The 13,418-nt window shown below is 57.3% G+C and overlaps 1 protein-coding gene across 2 annotated transcripts in view; it reads right to left on the reverse strand.

Moving 5' to 3' along the window:
• The window catches only part of IQSEC3 (IQ motif and Sec7 domain ArfGEF 3), a gene marked incomplete at both ends in the record, with an annotated part of 87,989 nt that overhangs the window by 31,177 nt on the left and 43,394 nt on the right, over positions 1-13,418 (reverse strand). The window contains 2 exons of one of the 2 annotated variants that reach the window (XM_081250192.1): positions 57-1,150; positions 12,502-12,781. In XM_081250192.1, coding sequence (XP_081106318.1) covers positions 57-1,150; positions 12,502-12,781 — 1,374 coding nt within the window. Of the gene's footprint in view, positions 1-56; positions 1,234-12,501; positions 12,782-13,418 lie in introns of those variants that run through there. The other variant, XM_081250193.1, reaches the window with a different exon arrangement.

Genomic DNA, 13,418 nt, shown 5'->3' on the forward strand with positions numbered 1-13,418 from the left:
CGGGCCCGCTGCTCACCTGTAAGTGCAGCCCCTGGCCCGCCCCTCCTGGAACTTACATGTTGAAGAGGTTGAGGCCGATGCGGTAGAGCCGCTTGCGCAGCGTGTCGGTGGACAGCGTGGGAGACTTGCAGCTGGCCGGGTTCTCGCAGTGGTAGCGCGGCAGGCTCAGGATCACGGCCTGCAGGGCCTCCTTGGAGGCCGAGGCCGACGCGGCCGACTTGGTGGACGCGCTGCTGCTGCTCAGCTGCTCCGAGCTGTCGCCGGCCTCGGCCTCCGCCCCTTTCCCCGCCTCCTCGGCCTCCTCCTCTCCGTCTTCCTCCTCCTCCGCCGCCGCCGGCACCGCGGCCCCCGGGGGGCTGGCGCGCAGGGCCCCGTCGGCTCCCGCCTCTGCGCTCGCGTCCTCGGCGGGCACGTCCTCCTGGCCGGCGCTGGGGACCTCCGTGGCCTCCTGCCCAACGGCCTCGTCCTGCTCGGCCTTGCCCGCCGCGGACTCTGCGGGGGCTGAGGCCGTCGGCGCGCCCAGGCAGTTGGCCACGGACAGAGCCGTGGAGGAGGAGACGGAGATGTTCCGGCTGGCGATCTGCACGGTCACGTCCCGGAAGGCCATCATGAGGGTGCTGCCGTGGCCCTGGGGCGGGCCGGCGGGCTCGGCGGGCTCGGCCCAGTCCCCCGAGTGGGCGCCCTCGGGCTCCCGCGCCTCGGTCTCCAGGCCCGGCGGCCCCGTGCCCGCGCGCAGGGCCCTGTGGACCTGGTAAGCGCCGCTCTCCTGCAGGGAGCACACGGTCTTGAGGCTCCAGGTGCTGAGGGCGTCGTCGATGGACTTGGCCAGGGACTGCACCTGCTCCGTGAAGGAGTCCTCCAGTTCGGTGAGCGTGCCCGCGATGGTGGGCGGCAGGGAGGGCGAGCGCGCCAGCGGCAGCGCCGAGAGGCCGCAGCCCTCCAGGAGCGCCCTCTCGGCCGCCAGGCTCTCGGCCGTGGGCGCGCGCGCCTTGCGCAGGGAGATGCGCCGCGGCAGGCGGCTCTCCAGGAGCGAGTTGCGGATCTTCTCGAAGTTCTTGCTGAGCTGGTACTGGCGGAAGGCGGTTTGGATGGTGCAAGCGGCGCGCCGGGACACCAGGTGGCCTCCGTACTTGTGTTCTAGCATTTCAATCTGCAGCGAAGACAAAGAGGCGCGCGAGCGCAGTTAGGGGAGGGGTGTGACAGCCCTTGAGAAAGACGGTGGCGGCGGCTGTCGACTGGGGCAGGAGGTGAGCTGCTAAACTTCGGCGGGGGCGCGGGAAGGCACAGCTTCGGGGCACTGAGGGGCTCATGTCTGAAAACCCTAGCACGCCATGGCCTGAGATGCCAAGGCTCCTAGAGGTGTGGGACGTAGGACTGGATTCCGGGATTGGTGACGCCAGGGGCAGGGGACGGACGAGTTGTCCCTCCTACGAATGGTAGGAGGCGGTTATTTCCAAATGTTCATATCAGAGAGGCATACGGTAGTGTTCATGGCTGAAATGCATGACATGCTGAATTTGTATTAAAATACTCCATCAGAAAAAGTGGGAGGGCTAGATGAAACAATATTAATAAAACTTGTTAGGGCTGGGCGATGGTTAAGTGGGAGTTTATTACACTATTCTTTCCACTTTTGTGTATATTTTTAAATAGCAGAAAATTGAAAATGAAATAGAAAGGCTAAAAACATTGCTGCTACTCCTGTTCACCTGCTTTCTTTCTCAGCATTCATGTCATGCATTGGGGTAGTTTCCTGTTCCTGGGAGCCTCATAAGGGTTGGGATTGGATCATCTCTGTGTTCCCAGCATCCAGCCCAAGCGCTGGCACAGGATAGAGCTCAATAAATGTGAATTTCATAAAAAGACAGATGGATGATGGATGGATGTTTCAGTAAGGGGAGTCCCTCCAGGCTACCCTGCTCCACAATTCCAGTCACCTCTGTTTCCAACAATGGGAGCTGTTACAACCAGGGCAGGGCTTGGTGGGGCTGGCTGGCAGGGGCCGGGGTGGGGACGGCACTGCCTCATCTGGGCAGATGGGAACCCAGGAAAACTTCTGGCACTGGCCAGTCTGTCTTCAAGGCCCTTCCTCCCCTCCTCTCAGCTCTGTGTCCCATCTGTGGTCTTTTCTCCTCCTTGGGTTGCTAAGATCTCACTTTTTCTCTCTTATCAAAAACCTCTCAGGAAAGGACTAGAAAGACATTCCCCCGAGGTGTGAATGACCCATAACAGTTAGCAGTGCTCCTTCCTAGAGATGTTCGCACTTAAATAACAGACAAAGCCTGTGTGAAGGGGGTGGACAAAATGGTAGCACTGTGGTGGGTTCCATCAGTCCTTAGGGAAGCCTGGGAAATGAGAAAGTATTCCTGGGCCCTGAAACTATGTCCTATTCCCAGCCGTACACTCCACTTACCCAGAGTAGCCTTCCTGAACTAAGAATCGGGGCAGGGGGCTGAAATTAATAACTCAAGGCAAGAGCAACATCAGTCCTCCATCCTGCCCCAGGATCGTGGGGGGAGGGGTACAGATACAAAGGCCAAATTTCATCCCCCAATACAAGGAACACTTCACTGTGCTTCCTGCTCCCGCAGGGACTGCAGCTGGAGTGACTACTTCCCAACTACCCTGGCAGTCCCCTCTGTTCCTTGCCTGTGGGTGCCCCACAGCTGGACCAGCAGAGACACCCTCCCAGCCCAGGAGACCTCATAGATACAATCCCAATGCCCAGGGACAAGCCCAGGTAAACGGGACCTCCTCAGTGTGTGTCTTGGGCTCTTCCTGTCTCACCATCCAATGCCCTTTCCCATCCCCGAGCCTAGTGGCATTATGCTACCTCTCTCCCCACATCCAATGCTTCTCTCTGAAGAGACTTGGAAAACGTATTCATATTAAGGTTTAGAAGGCCACCAAGTCTTCCTATAGGACTCCTCCCAGAAGCACTTGCAGCTCACAAGGTGCAAGTCCTTAAGCAGAAGGCAGGAAGCTCTCCTGGGACTCATGCCCCTGGTGTTGTAGGGACATCCAAGGCGCTCTTGTAAAGCATGCCAAGCGTATTAGTTATCTCCTGCTGCAGAACAAATTGCCACAAAGGTAGCCGCTTAAAACAACACCGTTTATTTCCTCACAGTTCTGGAGGCCAGCAGTCTGGGCACAGCTCAGCTGGGTTCTCTGCTCGGGATCTCACCAGGCTGAAATCAAGGTGTCAGCTAGGACTGCACTTTCATCTACGGGTCGGGGTCCTCGTTCAAGCTCACTCCTGTTGGCAGATTTCAGCTCCTGGAGATTTAAGACTGAGGCCTCAATTACCAGAAGCTGCCTGCTGTTCTCTGCCACCTGGTCCCCTTCACAACGTGGTCGTTTGCTCCTTCAAGGCCAACAAGAGAGCCTCTGTCTGAGGCCTCACTGCCTTTAAAGGGTCCACCTGATTCATTCAGGCCACCCGGGATGACCTCCCTTTTGACTAACTCAGTGTCAACTGGTTGGTAACTTAATCGTAGTGGTGACACCCATCATATTCACTAGTCCCGCCCACACTCTGCGGGGAGGGGATTATATAGGCGTGTCCACCGGGATCAGGCATCTCTGGGGCCCTCTTAGAATGCTGCCTGCCATACCAACTGGACAGTTGCCTGTGGGCCTTTATCTAGGTATGACCTCATGCACCCAGGAGCCCCAGAGAAACATAGGTATCTGCCTCTGATGCATTCCCCTCCTGCTTCTGCAGAAATCACACCAGAAGGAAGAGAACACTGTAGCTCCTGAGGCCCAGAATCGGCCTTGGCTTAGGCAGAAAAGTCCTCCAAGGGGAAGAGTAGAGAGGGAGGGGAACTGACCGCTCACCTGCCTCCTTCTCGCAAGTTCCACCTCCCATGTACCCCTCCCCAAGCACCATGAGCGACTGACCCCAGACAGGAATTCACATCTCCTTCCCCCCTGGCCTGCTCATAGGTCTAGCGAAACCCCTGGCCCAAGAGCTTCTCTTCAGATTATGAGATGCTACTGGCCATAGAGGGAAGGTATGAAATCCCATTGCCTGGAGTGTTTCTAAAATGGTGAAAGGTCCCCCCCCTGGCACGGTGTCATCCCACCTAGAGGCACAGGCTGGCTGAGATAACTGAGGAGACTTCTTCTACCAGCCGGTGTCCATGCTTCACCCAAGGAGAGAAGAAAACCAGATTTTAAATTCTTGAATCTGTTCCATCAAGTCCTCCACTAGACTGTAAGCCCTATGAAGGCAGACTTTGCCTGCCATGCTCACTGCTCTATCCCCAGTGCTTAGAGTACATAGTAGATCTTCAATGAATGTTTATTGAATAAATTAAACCCTTCCTAATCTGACCGTAACTTTTCTCTCCCGGGCTGATGGTTTCACCCTCTCTGGCCTCCTTTGTAAGTTTACTTCATCCCCTAGTCTCTCCTACTTGCATTTCCAGCCTCTACCCTGGTTTTGACTCCTTTCCACCAGCCTACAGACCCTCCTTAATGTCCCAGGCTGAAACATGACCCTGCTTGACTCCCCTGCTCTGGGCCACTAGCCCAATCTCTTTGTATTTTTCCAACAGACCTGTAGGAGGGCTAGTCTGCGGGCTCCGCCTCAGTCCGTGAGCACACGCCGAAGCGCCGGCCAGCCCCGTGTGCCCTGGCTGCTTGCAGCTGCCTCCTGCTCCCACCAGACTAACGAAAGGACTCTCAGAAAAGCTGCCAATGACCTTCAATCACTAAATCCCATCCTCAGCCCTCCTCCCCATCCTTTCTGCAGCTCTGATACTTTATCATCTGGAAACTTTGTCCTCCACTCTCGTGACCCAGTCGTCTTGGTTTTCCTGTCTCCATACAGCTCCTTGATCCTATATTCTGACCACAAGTTCCCTAACCGTGCTAGTTAGGAGTCACATGTGTGCTCTCTTCCATGCTCCAGACACATTTTAATGATTTTCCTGTGCCTTTCTGGACGTCTTCCTTGACTTCTATGTTGGAAGTCTTTAGAGCAGCCCCCTGGCAGCTGATAACTAACAGCTGATGAAGTGAGAACTGTCTCATGCAGAGCCTTCGTGGCAACTCTACAGGTGTCCCGCGGGCCAGTATCTTCTCACCTCTTGTCTGAGAACCTCGTCTTCCATTGTAACTTCACTCTGATAGGTGGATGAGCAAGCCCATGGGGAAATACCCAGTCCCAGATCTCCTCTTCCCTGCTGGTTGACCTTAGGCAAGTTTCTTAACGTCTCTGAATCTCAGTTTTCTTATCTGTTAAATGAAGCTACTCCTGCTGACTCTGTAGCTTGCTGTGAGAATTAAATTATTTCCCGTAGCACCTGGCACACAGTAGGTGCTCAATAAGTGGTAGCAGTTTGATGTTGACAGTGATGATTCTGTGACTCTCAACTCTCCATCCCTAGACTCCATCCTAGACCTACATTTCCGAGAGCCCATCGTCTCCCCCGGCTCACCCAAACCAGCTCTGGATGACGTCCTTATTCACCTAACAGCACCCCGGCTACAAGGTCATCCAGTCTGGGGGCCTCGCTTTTGTCCCTGGGTCCGCCTTTACCTTATCCTCCGCATTCGTCAGGCTGAAAGTCCTATAGCACCCCCCCCCATGCCTTTTGCAATCATCCTGAACTTTCCACCAGACTGTCACCACGTGGGGCTCTCCTGGACCCCCCATTTGGACCACTCTGACAGCCCCCCAGCTGCTTCCCTGCTTCCTGCTCCAGCGCCATCCGCCTTGTACTATATTCCCCTGAGCAGTATCCTCAGAGAGCGGGTGTAAACACAGGACTTCCGGCGCTTGAGACCATTGCCCTAAACAAGTGTAAACACCATCTCCTGGGGGTCTGGCGCTGAGCAGCCTGGCCCCGCCTACCCCCCAGCCCCTCCTACTACGCGGAGTCCAAGCTCACGCGCCAGCCCCGCCTCCTGCTCTCCCCTCCCCCAACTAGGCTTTCCTGCTCTGATCTCTCGCTCAGCCTCCGCAGCCTCACCTCCCACTCTCATGCCCTCTCTTCCAGGCAAAACGTTTCCCCTTTCTTCAAGTGTGCCTCCTCCACGGAGCCTCCCAGTTCCCCCAGCCAGAACGGGGTCTCCCTGCCCTGAACCACGCCCCACCGCCGAGAAGGTTGTTTCGTGCTTCTCTTGGACACTCAGTTTCCCCTACTAATCTTGGTGGTATTCATCTAACTTAGGCTTCCCTCCCCAAGACTCCACTAAGCATAAGTCATTGGAGGCCCCAGATGTGGCCTTCTCATCCTCTGGTGCACGGACGGCCTCAGCCCAGAGCCTGGCCCGAAGCCACTGCTCACGACGGTCTCTGAATTCAGCTGAGGGATCGTCACCGTTTGTCCCCATCGTCTAACACAGCCGGCTGCCACTCATCCTGGCCTCGTGCCTGCTGCCCCCAGTGTCCCCACCGCTTCCTTCGCATCCTCAGCACCCCAGACGGTGCGTCACAGGCGGCACAGCGCAATCCGCCTCTGCATCCCCCGTTCCCAGCGCTGAGCCAGACCCGTGTTTCGGACTTAATCAATGTTTGCGGTCGTGAACTAAACTGAACTCTCTCCTCTGCGCCAGGGGAAATGCAGTCCAGGCTGTCTTCTGGATCTGGGCTCGGAGCCAAAGGCTGTACCACCGGCCCCGCCCCCCATATGCATTCCCCTCCCCCCATTGTCACAGGCCTTGGGGAATCGGTGGTTCCCCGGGTCAGCGCCATCCGCCCCAGCCAGGCCCCTCTCACCTCCCTGACCCTGTTCTTAGCAGGGCCAGGCCAGAGAGCTGAGGGACCAGCTCGTGGGAGGGAGGGGTCCCTGGGCCCACCGGCCAAGGAGCAGCTCCGCCCACTTCTCTCAAAGCCCCGTGAGTCCTGCCTGGGTAACTGTGGCCTCCCTCCTCCCTTGAGAGCCATTCCTCGGCTCCTGCCGGGGAGGCAGTGGGCGGGGCTGGGGGCTGTCTCGCTAACGAGCCTTCAGTGTTCATCAGGACAGGCTCCCTCTTCCAAGCTGCTGCATGGCTGAGCCCGACAGGGCCTGTGAGGGACGCTGGGGCACCAGGCCCGGGTGAGGGGGCGGGGACGGGTCCCACGTGCGCCAGGATCTCTCAGTTGAGAAGATTAAAGCAGTACGTGGTGTGAGTCTGCAGACCTTGGCGAGGCGAACCTCACGCCTCACCTGAGGCTCCGGGGCAGAGTCTGGGGAGGGGAGAGGAGCTTTGGAGGAAGGCAGGGCGGCGCGCAGGACGGGTGGCCTGCACTGAGCGGGGTTGTTCTTCTCTGTGTGCCCACCACCCTGCCCACCGTCCAAAGCACAGAAAGTGTTCAGCATGGCAAGGGGCACAGAGGCCTGCTGGGGAGCAGGGCCGCCCTGGGACCCTCTCCGGATGCAGCCAGGTAGGGGCGCTGCTCCCTGAGCCAGATACTCCCTCGGGTGGGGCTGCTCCAGGAAGCCTGCTCTGAACCCTGGTCGGGCTACTTGCCCTGTGCCAGGATCCCGCAGTGCCCTGCACACCGCTTCCGCAGAACCTACCCCTCCACCGCGGTGGCGTCAGAGGGGGAGGGCTCTGGGTTAAAATCGTGGACTGTGGGGTCTGTTTTGGTTGCACCGGGGTGCACACCTAGGAATGTGTCCTTAGGCAAGTCACTTAACATCACTAAGCCTCAGTCTTCTCATTCCTAAGATGGGGATAGTGACAGTCTCTAGCCCGCAGGGACATTGTGCAGGTCGGGGGAGAGGACGCACAGAAAGTGCTGGGCACACTCAGCACTGTCCCGAGATGCAGTGCTGTTAGTGTCGCCTGTACCGTTCTGTGTCAGCGCCCACCACGGGCACCGGAGCTCCCTGAGACCCAGGACTGCGTCTTCCGCATCGCGGTGCCCCCAGGCCTCGCATGGGGCCCAGCACAGCAGCTGGGCACTGCCGTTCCCCGAACTGAGACCACGGAGCGGAGCAACACCCTGGCACGCCTCGCCCTCACCGCCACCCTCGGCAGGCTGGTCCACTGGGGCCCTCACGCCCGCGGTAGCGCTCTCACCTTCAGAGCGGGACAGAGCCTCAGACACGAGTGAGCAAACTGAGGCCCAGAGAGGGACAGTGACCTGGAAACATGGCCACCACTTCTCCCCGTGAGAGGCACCCCGTGGTGAGGCTGGACCCAGACAGCCTCCAGACAGAGAGCGGCTCTCCAGACAGATCTGCTCTCCAGACAGAGAGCGGCTGCCACCCAGGACCCTGACTCACGAGCAGGGCCTGGATGCTGTGACCACAGCTCCACGGCCGCCGGGCTTGGACAACACAGAGACCTATGCAGTTTGGACATCCCAGATGGGCTCCAGTGGGGAGCAGAGAACAGGACACAAACTCCCTAGAGAACTTGAATTTGGAAATCACATGCGTGCCCTCTGTATCTTTGACATGGCCACTTCCTAAAGGAACCTCCCCGCAAGGGGTCCGCATGCTCCCTCCCTCTAGGGTGGAGCCCCAAGGATCACCTTGAGATGCAATGGGAGAGTTGAGGGCAAAGCAAGCAAAGGAAGGCAGTCTCCTTCCTGTGGGGCCTCGGGGAGGGGGCCAGTCGGTGCTCGGGGACGGGGAGAACGGGAAGCCTGGGGGCCTCATTCATTCATTGGTTTGTCCATCCCTGTGCTCCTCCAATACCCAGCAGTTCCTAGGTGCCAGGCTGTGCTGGGCGGCGGGCATGGCCGGCAGCGCCCGGGGCTCACCCCCAGGCAGTGCTCACTCCTCACCCCGACGGTGGAGGGGACGGCACCCCAGAGGCGTTCAGAGCACAATCTGCTCACTCTGAGACAGCCTGGGCATGACAGAGCCCCTGCCCCTGCCCCCCCGAGGGGGATGCGGCCAGACGGCAGAGTCCACTGTGGGCACTCAGGAGCAGCACACACGCCGGCTCGGGGACTCTGAGCCGAGACTGAACTGTGGGTAGAGATCACCCAGGTGAGGGTGACCGGGGGATGGGTGGGGAGTGTTCCCAGCAGAGGAAGCGAAGTACATGAGGGCTCAAAGCATCGCCAAGAGGCACAGCTGGAGCCCCGAGTGGGAGTAAGGCAGGATGTGGGGCTGGATCTGGGGGCGGAAGAGCCTGAAGTCCTTCTGCCCTAGAAAACGAGGGGCCGTGGACACCTCCATGTGGGGTACCATGACCGATGTGCTGCTCACAAGGAGGATGCAGCTGCGGGGTAGGGACTAGGTCAAAGCAGAGGGTCTATAGGAGGCTTCCCCAGGGGCACACAGGCCTAGGGCAGGGGCAGGGGGGCTGGCAGGAGAGGGTGGGACTTGGGAAGTGGTTAAGAGTAGCATGGGGGGTTGGGGGCTGGATCAGACGTTGGGCGGAGAGAGGAGCCACGGAAAACACCTGGGATTTTGGACTGGCTGATGGAGCGGGCCTGGCAGGTTGGTGAACTGGGGAGATAGTGATTGTCCCACATCCCTTCCAGCCCGAGGACCACAGGATGTGGGTGACTCATGAGGATCACAGGAGCAGAATACGAAATCCTAGATCTCAGGGAAACCTGAGGTAGAGTCAGGACCTGGCCCAGGCTTCATGCCCATCCCCATCCCCTTCAGGTCCCTGAACTGTTACTTTCCGCTCTTCATCCTTTGAGCATCTTCTCATGTCAGGCGCTGTGTCAGGCACCATGGGTGTCATGATGGATGTCTTTGCCCTGCCTTAAAGGAGACGTCAAGTACACAGGAATGGTGATCCTGGGCTGAAGGGCTATGTCAGGGAACGCCTGGGTGCTGTAGGACCACTGAGAAGCGGCATCCAACACAGCCTTGGGAGGGCGGGGCGAGCTGCCAGCGAGGAGGAAGGTGTGGGAGAGCAAGTCCTAAAGCAAGAGGAGGAGTGAATGAGGCCAGTGCAGGAGTAGGAGGGGGTAGGAATGTTAGCGGTAGAGGCAAAGGGCGGTATGAGGCAACTGAAGCCTAGAGAAGTTAAGCAACTTGCCTAAGGTCACACAGTGCATCTGCAGAAGGGAGAGTTGTGGCGCTCCATCTCTTGTAAACGTGTGCTGTGTTTTTAGCCCCCCTGCTCCCCTCAGTCCCTTTCTCCCCTCCTCTTCCCACCCCTAGCCTGTCTTGGCCTGGAGACCTACAGGGGCCAGGGGAGGCGGGCTATTCCCCAGGGCACGAGGGCTCCACCACACCCCTACCAGCCCTCATCTTTCCTGCCCCACTGCTGCTGGCCTGACGTGCAAACCCATCTACTAGAATTATGCGCACCATGGAGAAGGTCCACAGTGCCCGTCAGAACCCTGCACAACCCTCCCTACCCCACGAATCAGTTAGAATTAAACTAATCCCCTGCCCAAGCAGAAGCACCAGTCTCCTCTGGTGTTACTAACAGGATACGCCTTAAATTGAACTGTAATCTCTTTGGGGAGCAGGGAGGGACCATGTTTTTTTTCTTTTTGGTACCCCACACCCTCATTGCTTTACGCATCGCAGTTCAAAAAATATTCACTCGATAAGCTCTTACTTTGCCCGAGGCACTCGGCTGGACGCCAGGGGACGGGATGAATAGGACATGGTCTCTGTCCTCAAGGGGAACTGAGAGGACGTTCTCATCTGTGCCAGCTGACCGCCCACATCACAGCATGCGGTTCCAGATGGACTGCCTCCCAGCCCCTGCATGGGCTTCCTCTACCTCAGAAGCGGGACAGTCTACATTTTTAACAGCTCTAATTGTTAACTGAGCTAAAAGCAAACCCCTTCCTCTCCTACAAGTTTCATGCATTAGTACCACTATTTTTACCTGGAATGATAGAAAATAATCTAATCCAGCCAATTCACATTCAGCTCTTCCATGTTTAAAACTGGTTTTCATGTCTACAGTTTCCCTGTATGACCCCAGCCAGTTGTTTTCTTTCTTAGAAGAAACTTAGAACCTCAGGATTCTCTTTTTCCCTCTTAAATGAAACCCCTAGAACAAGACAGCCTGACCGGTAACTAGTGTGGGGCTCCAGGCAGCTGCCCCCTTACACTGGGGCTTTTATCTACCCATCTGTGAAGGCTGCTGGACCCATATCGTTGGCAACTGCTTCATTGGCTATTGATGCATCTTGAGCTTATAGTCCACTGAATCCCTAAGGCCTCTCACCCACGACCAAGCCTGCTCATCTTATAGTAGTGCTGTGGGATTTTCAAAGCTAAGAACAGAACTTTAGATTTTTCCCTCTTTCATTTGACTTTTTCCACTTAAACAGTATTTCCTAATAAGTTTTTTTCTTTTTTTCACATCTGGGATTCTGTCATCAAGGTATTAGCTTTTCCCTTTCAGCTTTGCATCAGTCCTTTTTCGAAATCGTTGAACTGGGCAGGACCAAGGACAGTGCCCCACTCAATGACCCTGGCATTGGCACTGATAGAAAAATCAGTGTTTTTTGACAATTCCATTTGAGAACGGCCCACCCGACTATATTGTCAACTAACCCGCTTCCTATCCTGTCCATATAGATATCACGGGAGATTTTGTCCAATACTTTACTGAAGCCTGGTGCACCACCTGCAGCCCCTGACCTTGGTTAATAGCTCGACATCTATGCTGAAAGGAAGAAAAGACTTTGGCTGGGTTTGACTCAATCTTAGTGACTTTTCTATTAGCTTCACTTCGAAAACTCACAGTCCGTTGGGTTAAAGAATGGCTCTTTAGAACTACACGTTTTAGAGCTAGAAGGGACCTCAGAGATGATTCAAGGTCTAATTCCCAATTTTGCTGATGAGGAAACCAAAGCCCAGAGTGCTTAACTGGCATTTTCCCAAGTCACAGAGGAACTAGAAGAAGAACAAGGATGGGATCCCACATCTGTGCTCCAAGCTCAATGCTCTTTCTTAGCTATATTAAGTCATAAATTCTTTCTCTAAATGCATTCGCACTTACACACACACACACATCTTCCTTCAGGTCTCTTAATTTTCCACCCAAACAAGCCATGCCGTTATCATTTTGGAGGGTTCAGCTGGGACCCAGTGACTGACTACTTTCTCCTCCTGCTTCACAGAATGGAAGCTGGAGGCTCAGAACTCCTCAGTGAAATTTGTTCTCCAATAAGGGGGTCTTTGGACTCCCCCAGTCTGGGCTAATCTTGGGACTCTTCAGTCTACCTGGAGGAGACCACTGTCTTCAAACCTCATGTGAGCCTGTGTGTGCTGAGCATGGGGCTGGCCCCTTGGGTGGGCAGGTAAGCTGGGCCATCTCTTCGGGGGGTGGGAAGTGTGTCAGCAGCTGGTCTTCCTGCAGTGGTAAGCGGGGCAGAGCCCTGAACACGCTGCCTGTGGGCCTGGCATTACAGGGGTGACCCCTGCCACGGAAGGCTGGTTGCCTGAGGAACTGGGCTGCAGAAGAGGGCAGTCACTTGTTCCAATTTGGGAGAACTAGCGGCAAAGAGGTCTGCCTGCAGCAGAGGCGGCCTAGACAAGGGCATCCCTGGTACCCTGGACAGCGCCCGAGACAGGGCCCTCCACCACCCTTCCCACCCCCCTCGGAGGCCCTGGGTACCTGTTTATTCTTTAGGTCAAGGGAGAGTTCGTAATCGGAGGCGGCAGGGGCGCGGGCGCAGAGCGCCGCTGCCGGGACAGGCTGCTGCCTGCTGGGGGAGGCCGCGCAGTGGAGGCCGGCCCGCGGGGAGGCGCCCCCCGCCCCCGGCCGCTTCTCCTCCTCCTGCAGCTCCTGGGCTTGAGCCTTCGGGGCGTGGGCACTGGGTCTGCCGGCCGCCGCCGCCGCCGCCGCCGCCACGGAGTCCTCCGTGCCCGCACCGGCCTGGGCGCAGGAGCCGTCACTGTGAACGAAAGGCAACGGTGCTCGGTTGGGGGGAGGGGCGGGGTGCATGTGAGTGCGGGGGAGGGGGGCTGGGGCCCTCTGGCAGCGACGGGCCTCACCAGCGGAGGGGCTGGCGGGGGGCCTCCTGCGGTCCCCACTAGGGAAGGGCCCCGACCCTGGAGGAGAGCCTGAACTTGCGGAGGGTCCCCGGGGGCAGAGGAAGGGAGTGGCTGGCACTGGCCGCAGCTCAGGAACCTGCTTAGAAGCGGTAGAGCAGGTGCTTAAGGGTAGACTACCTGGGTTCCAGGCTGGGCCCTGCCTCGTATTGGCTCTGGGGCCCTGAGCAGGTTACGTAACCTCACTTTTCCTCTGTTTCCCCATCTAGAAAGCAGGAATAATACTAGTACCTACCTCATAAGGATGCTGGAAGGCTTAAGCTGGTTACAGTTCTTAAAGCCGTGCCTGGCTCGTGGCTCCCTGCTCTATGTGTGTTAACTACCGTAATTATCCCTGCTCTGTGTGTGCTAACTACCGTAATTATCGATGGTCTGGCTTTCTGGCCAGTGGCTTAAGTAGCTGGGAGGAAGCTGATCCCCGCTGAACCAGCTCCATCCTTAGACTGCCCAAAAGGAGGCTGGGGGGAGGAGTGATGCTTG

Source organism: Mesoplodon bidens (assembly GCF_964165515.1).
Source record: "Mesoplodon bidens genome assembly, chromosome: 11".
Taxonomy (NCBI): domain Eukaryota; kingdom Metazoa; phylum Chordata; class Mammalia; order Artiodactyla; family Ziphiidae; genus Mesoplodon; species Mesoplodon bidens.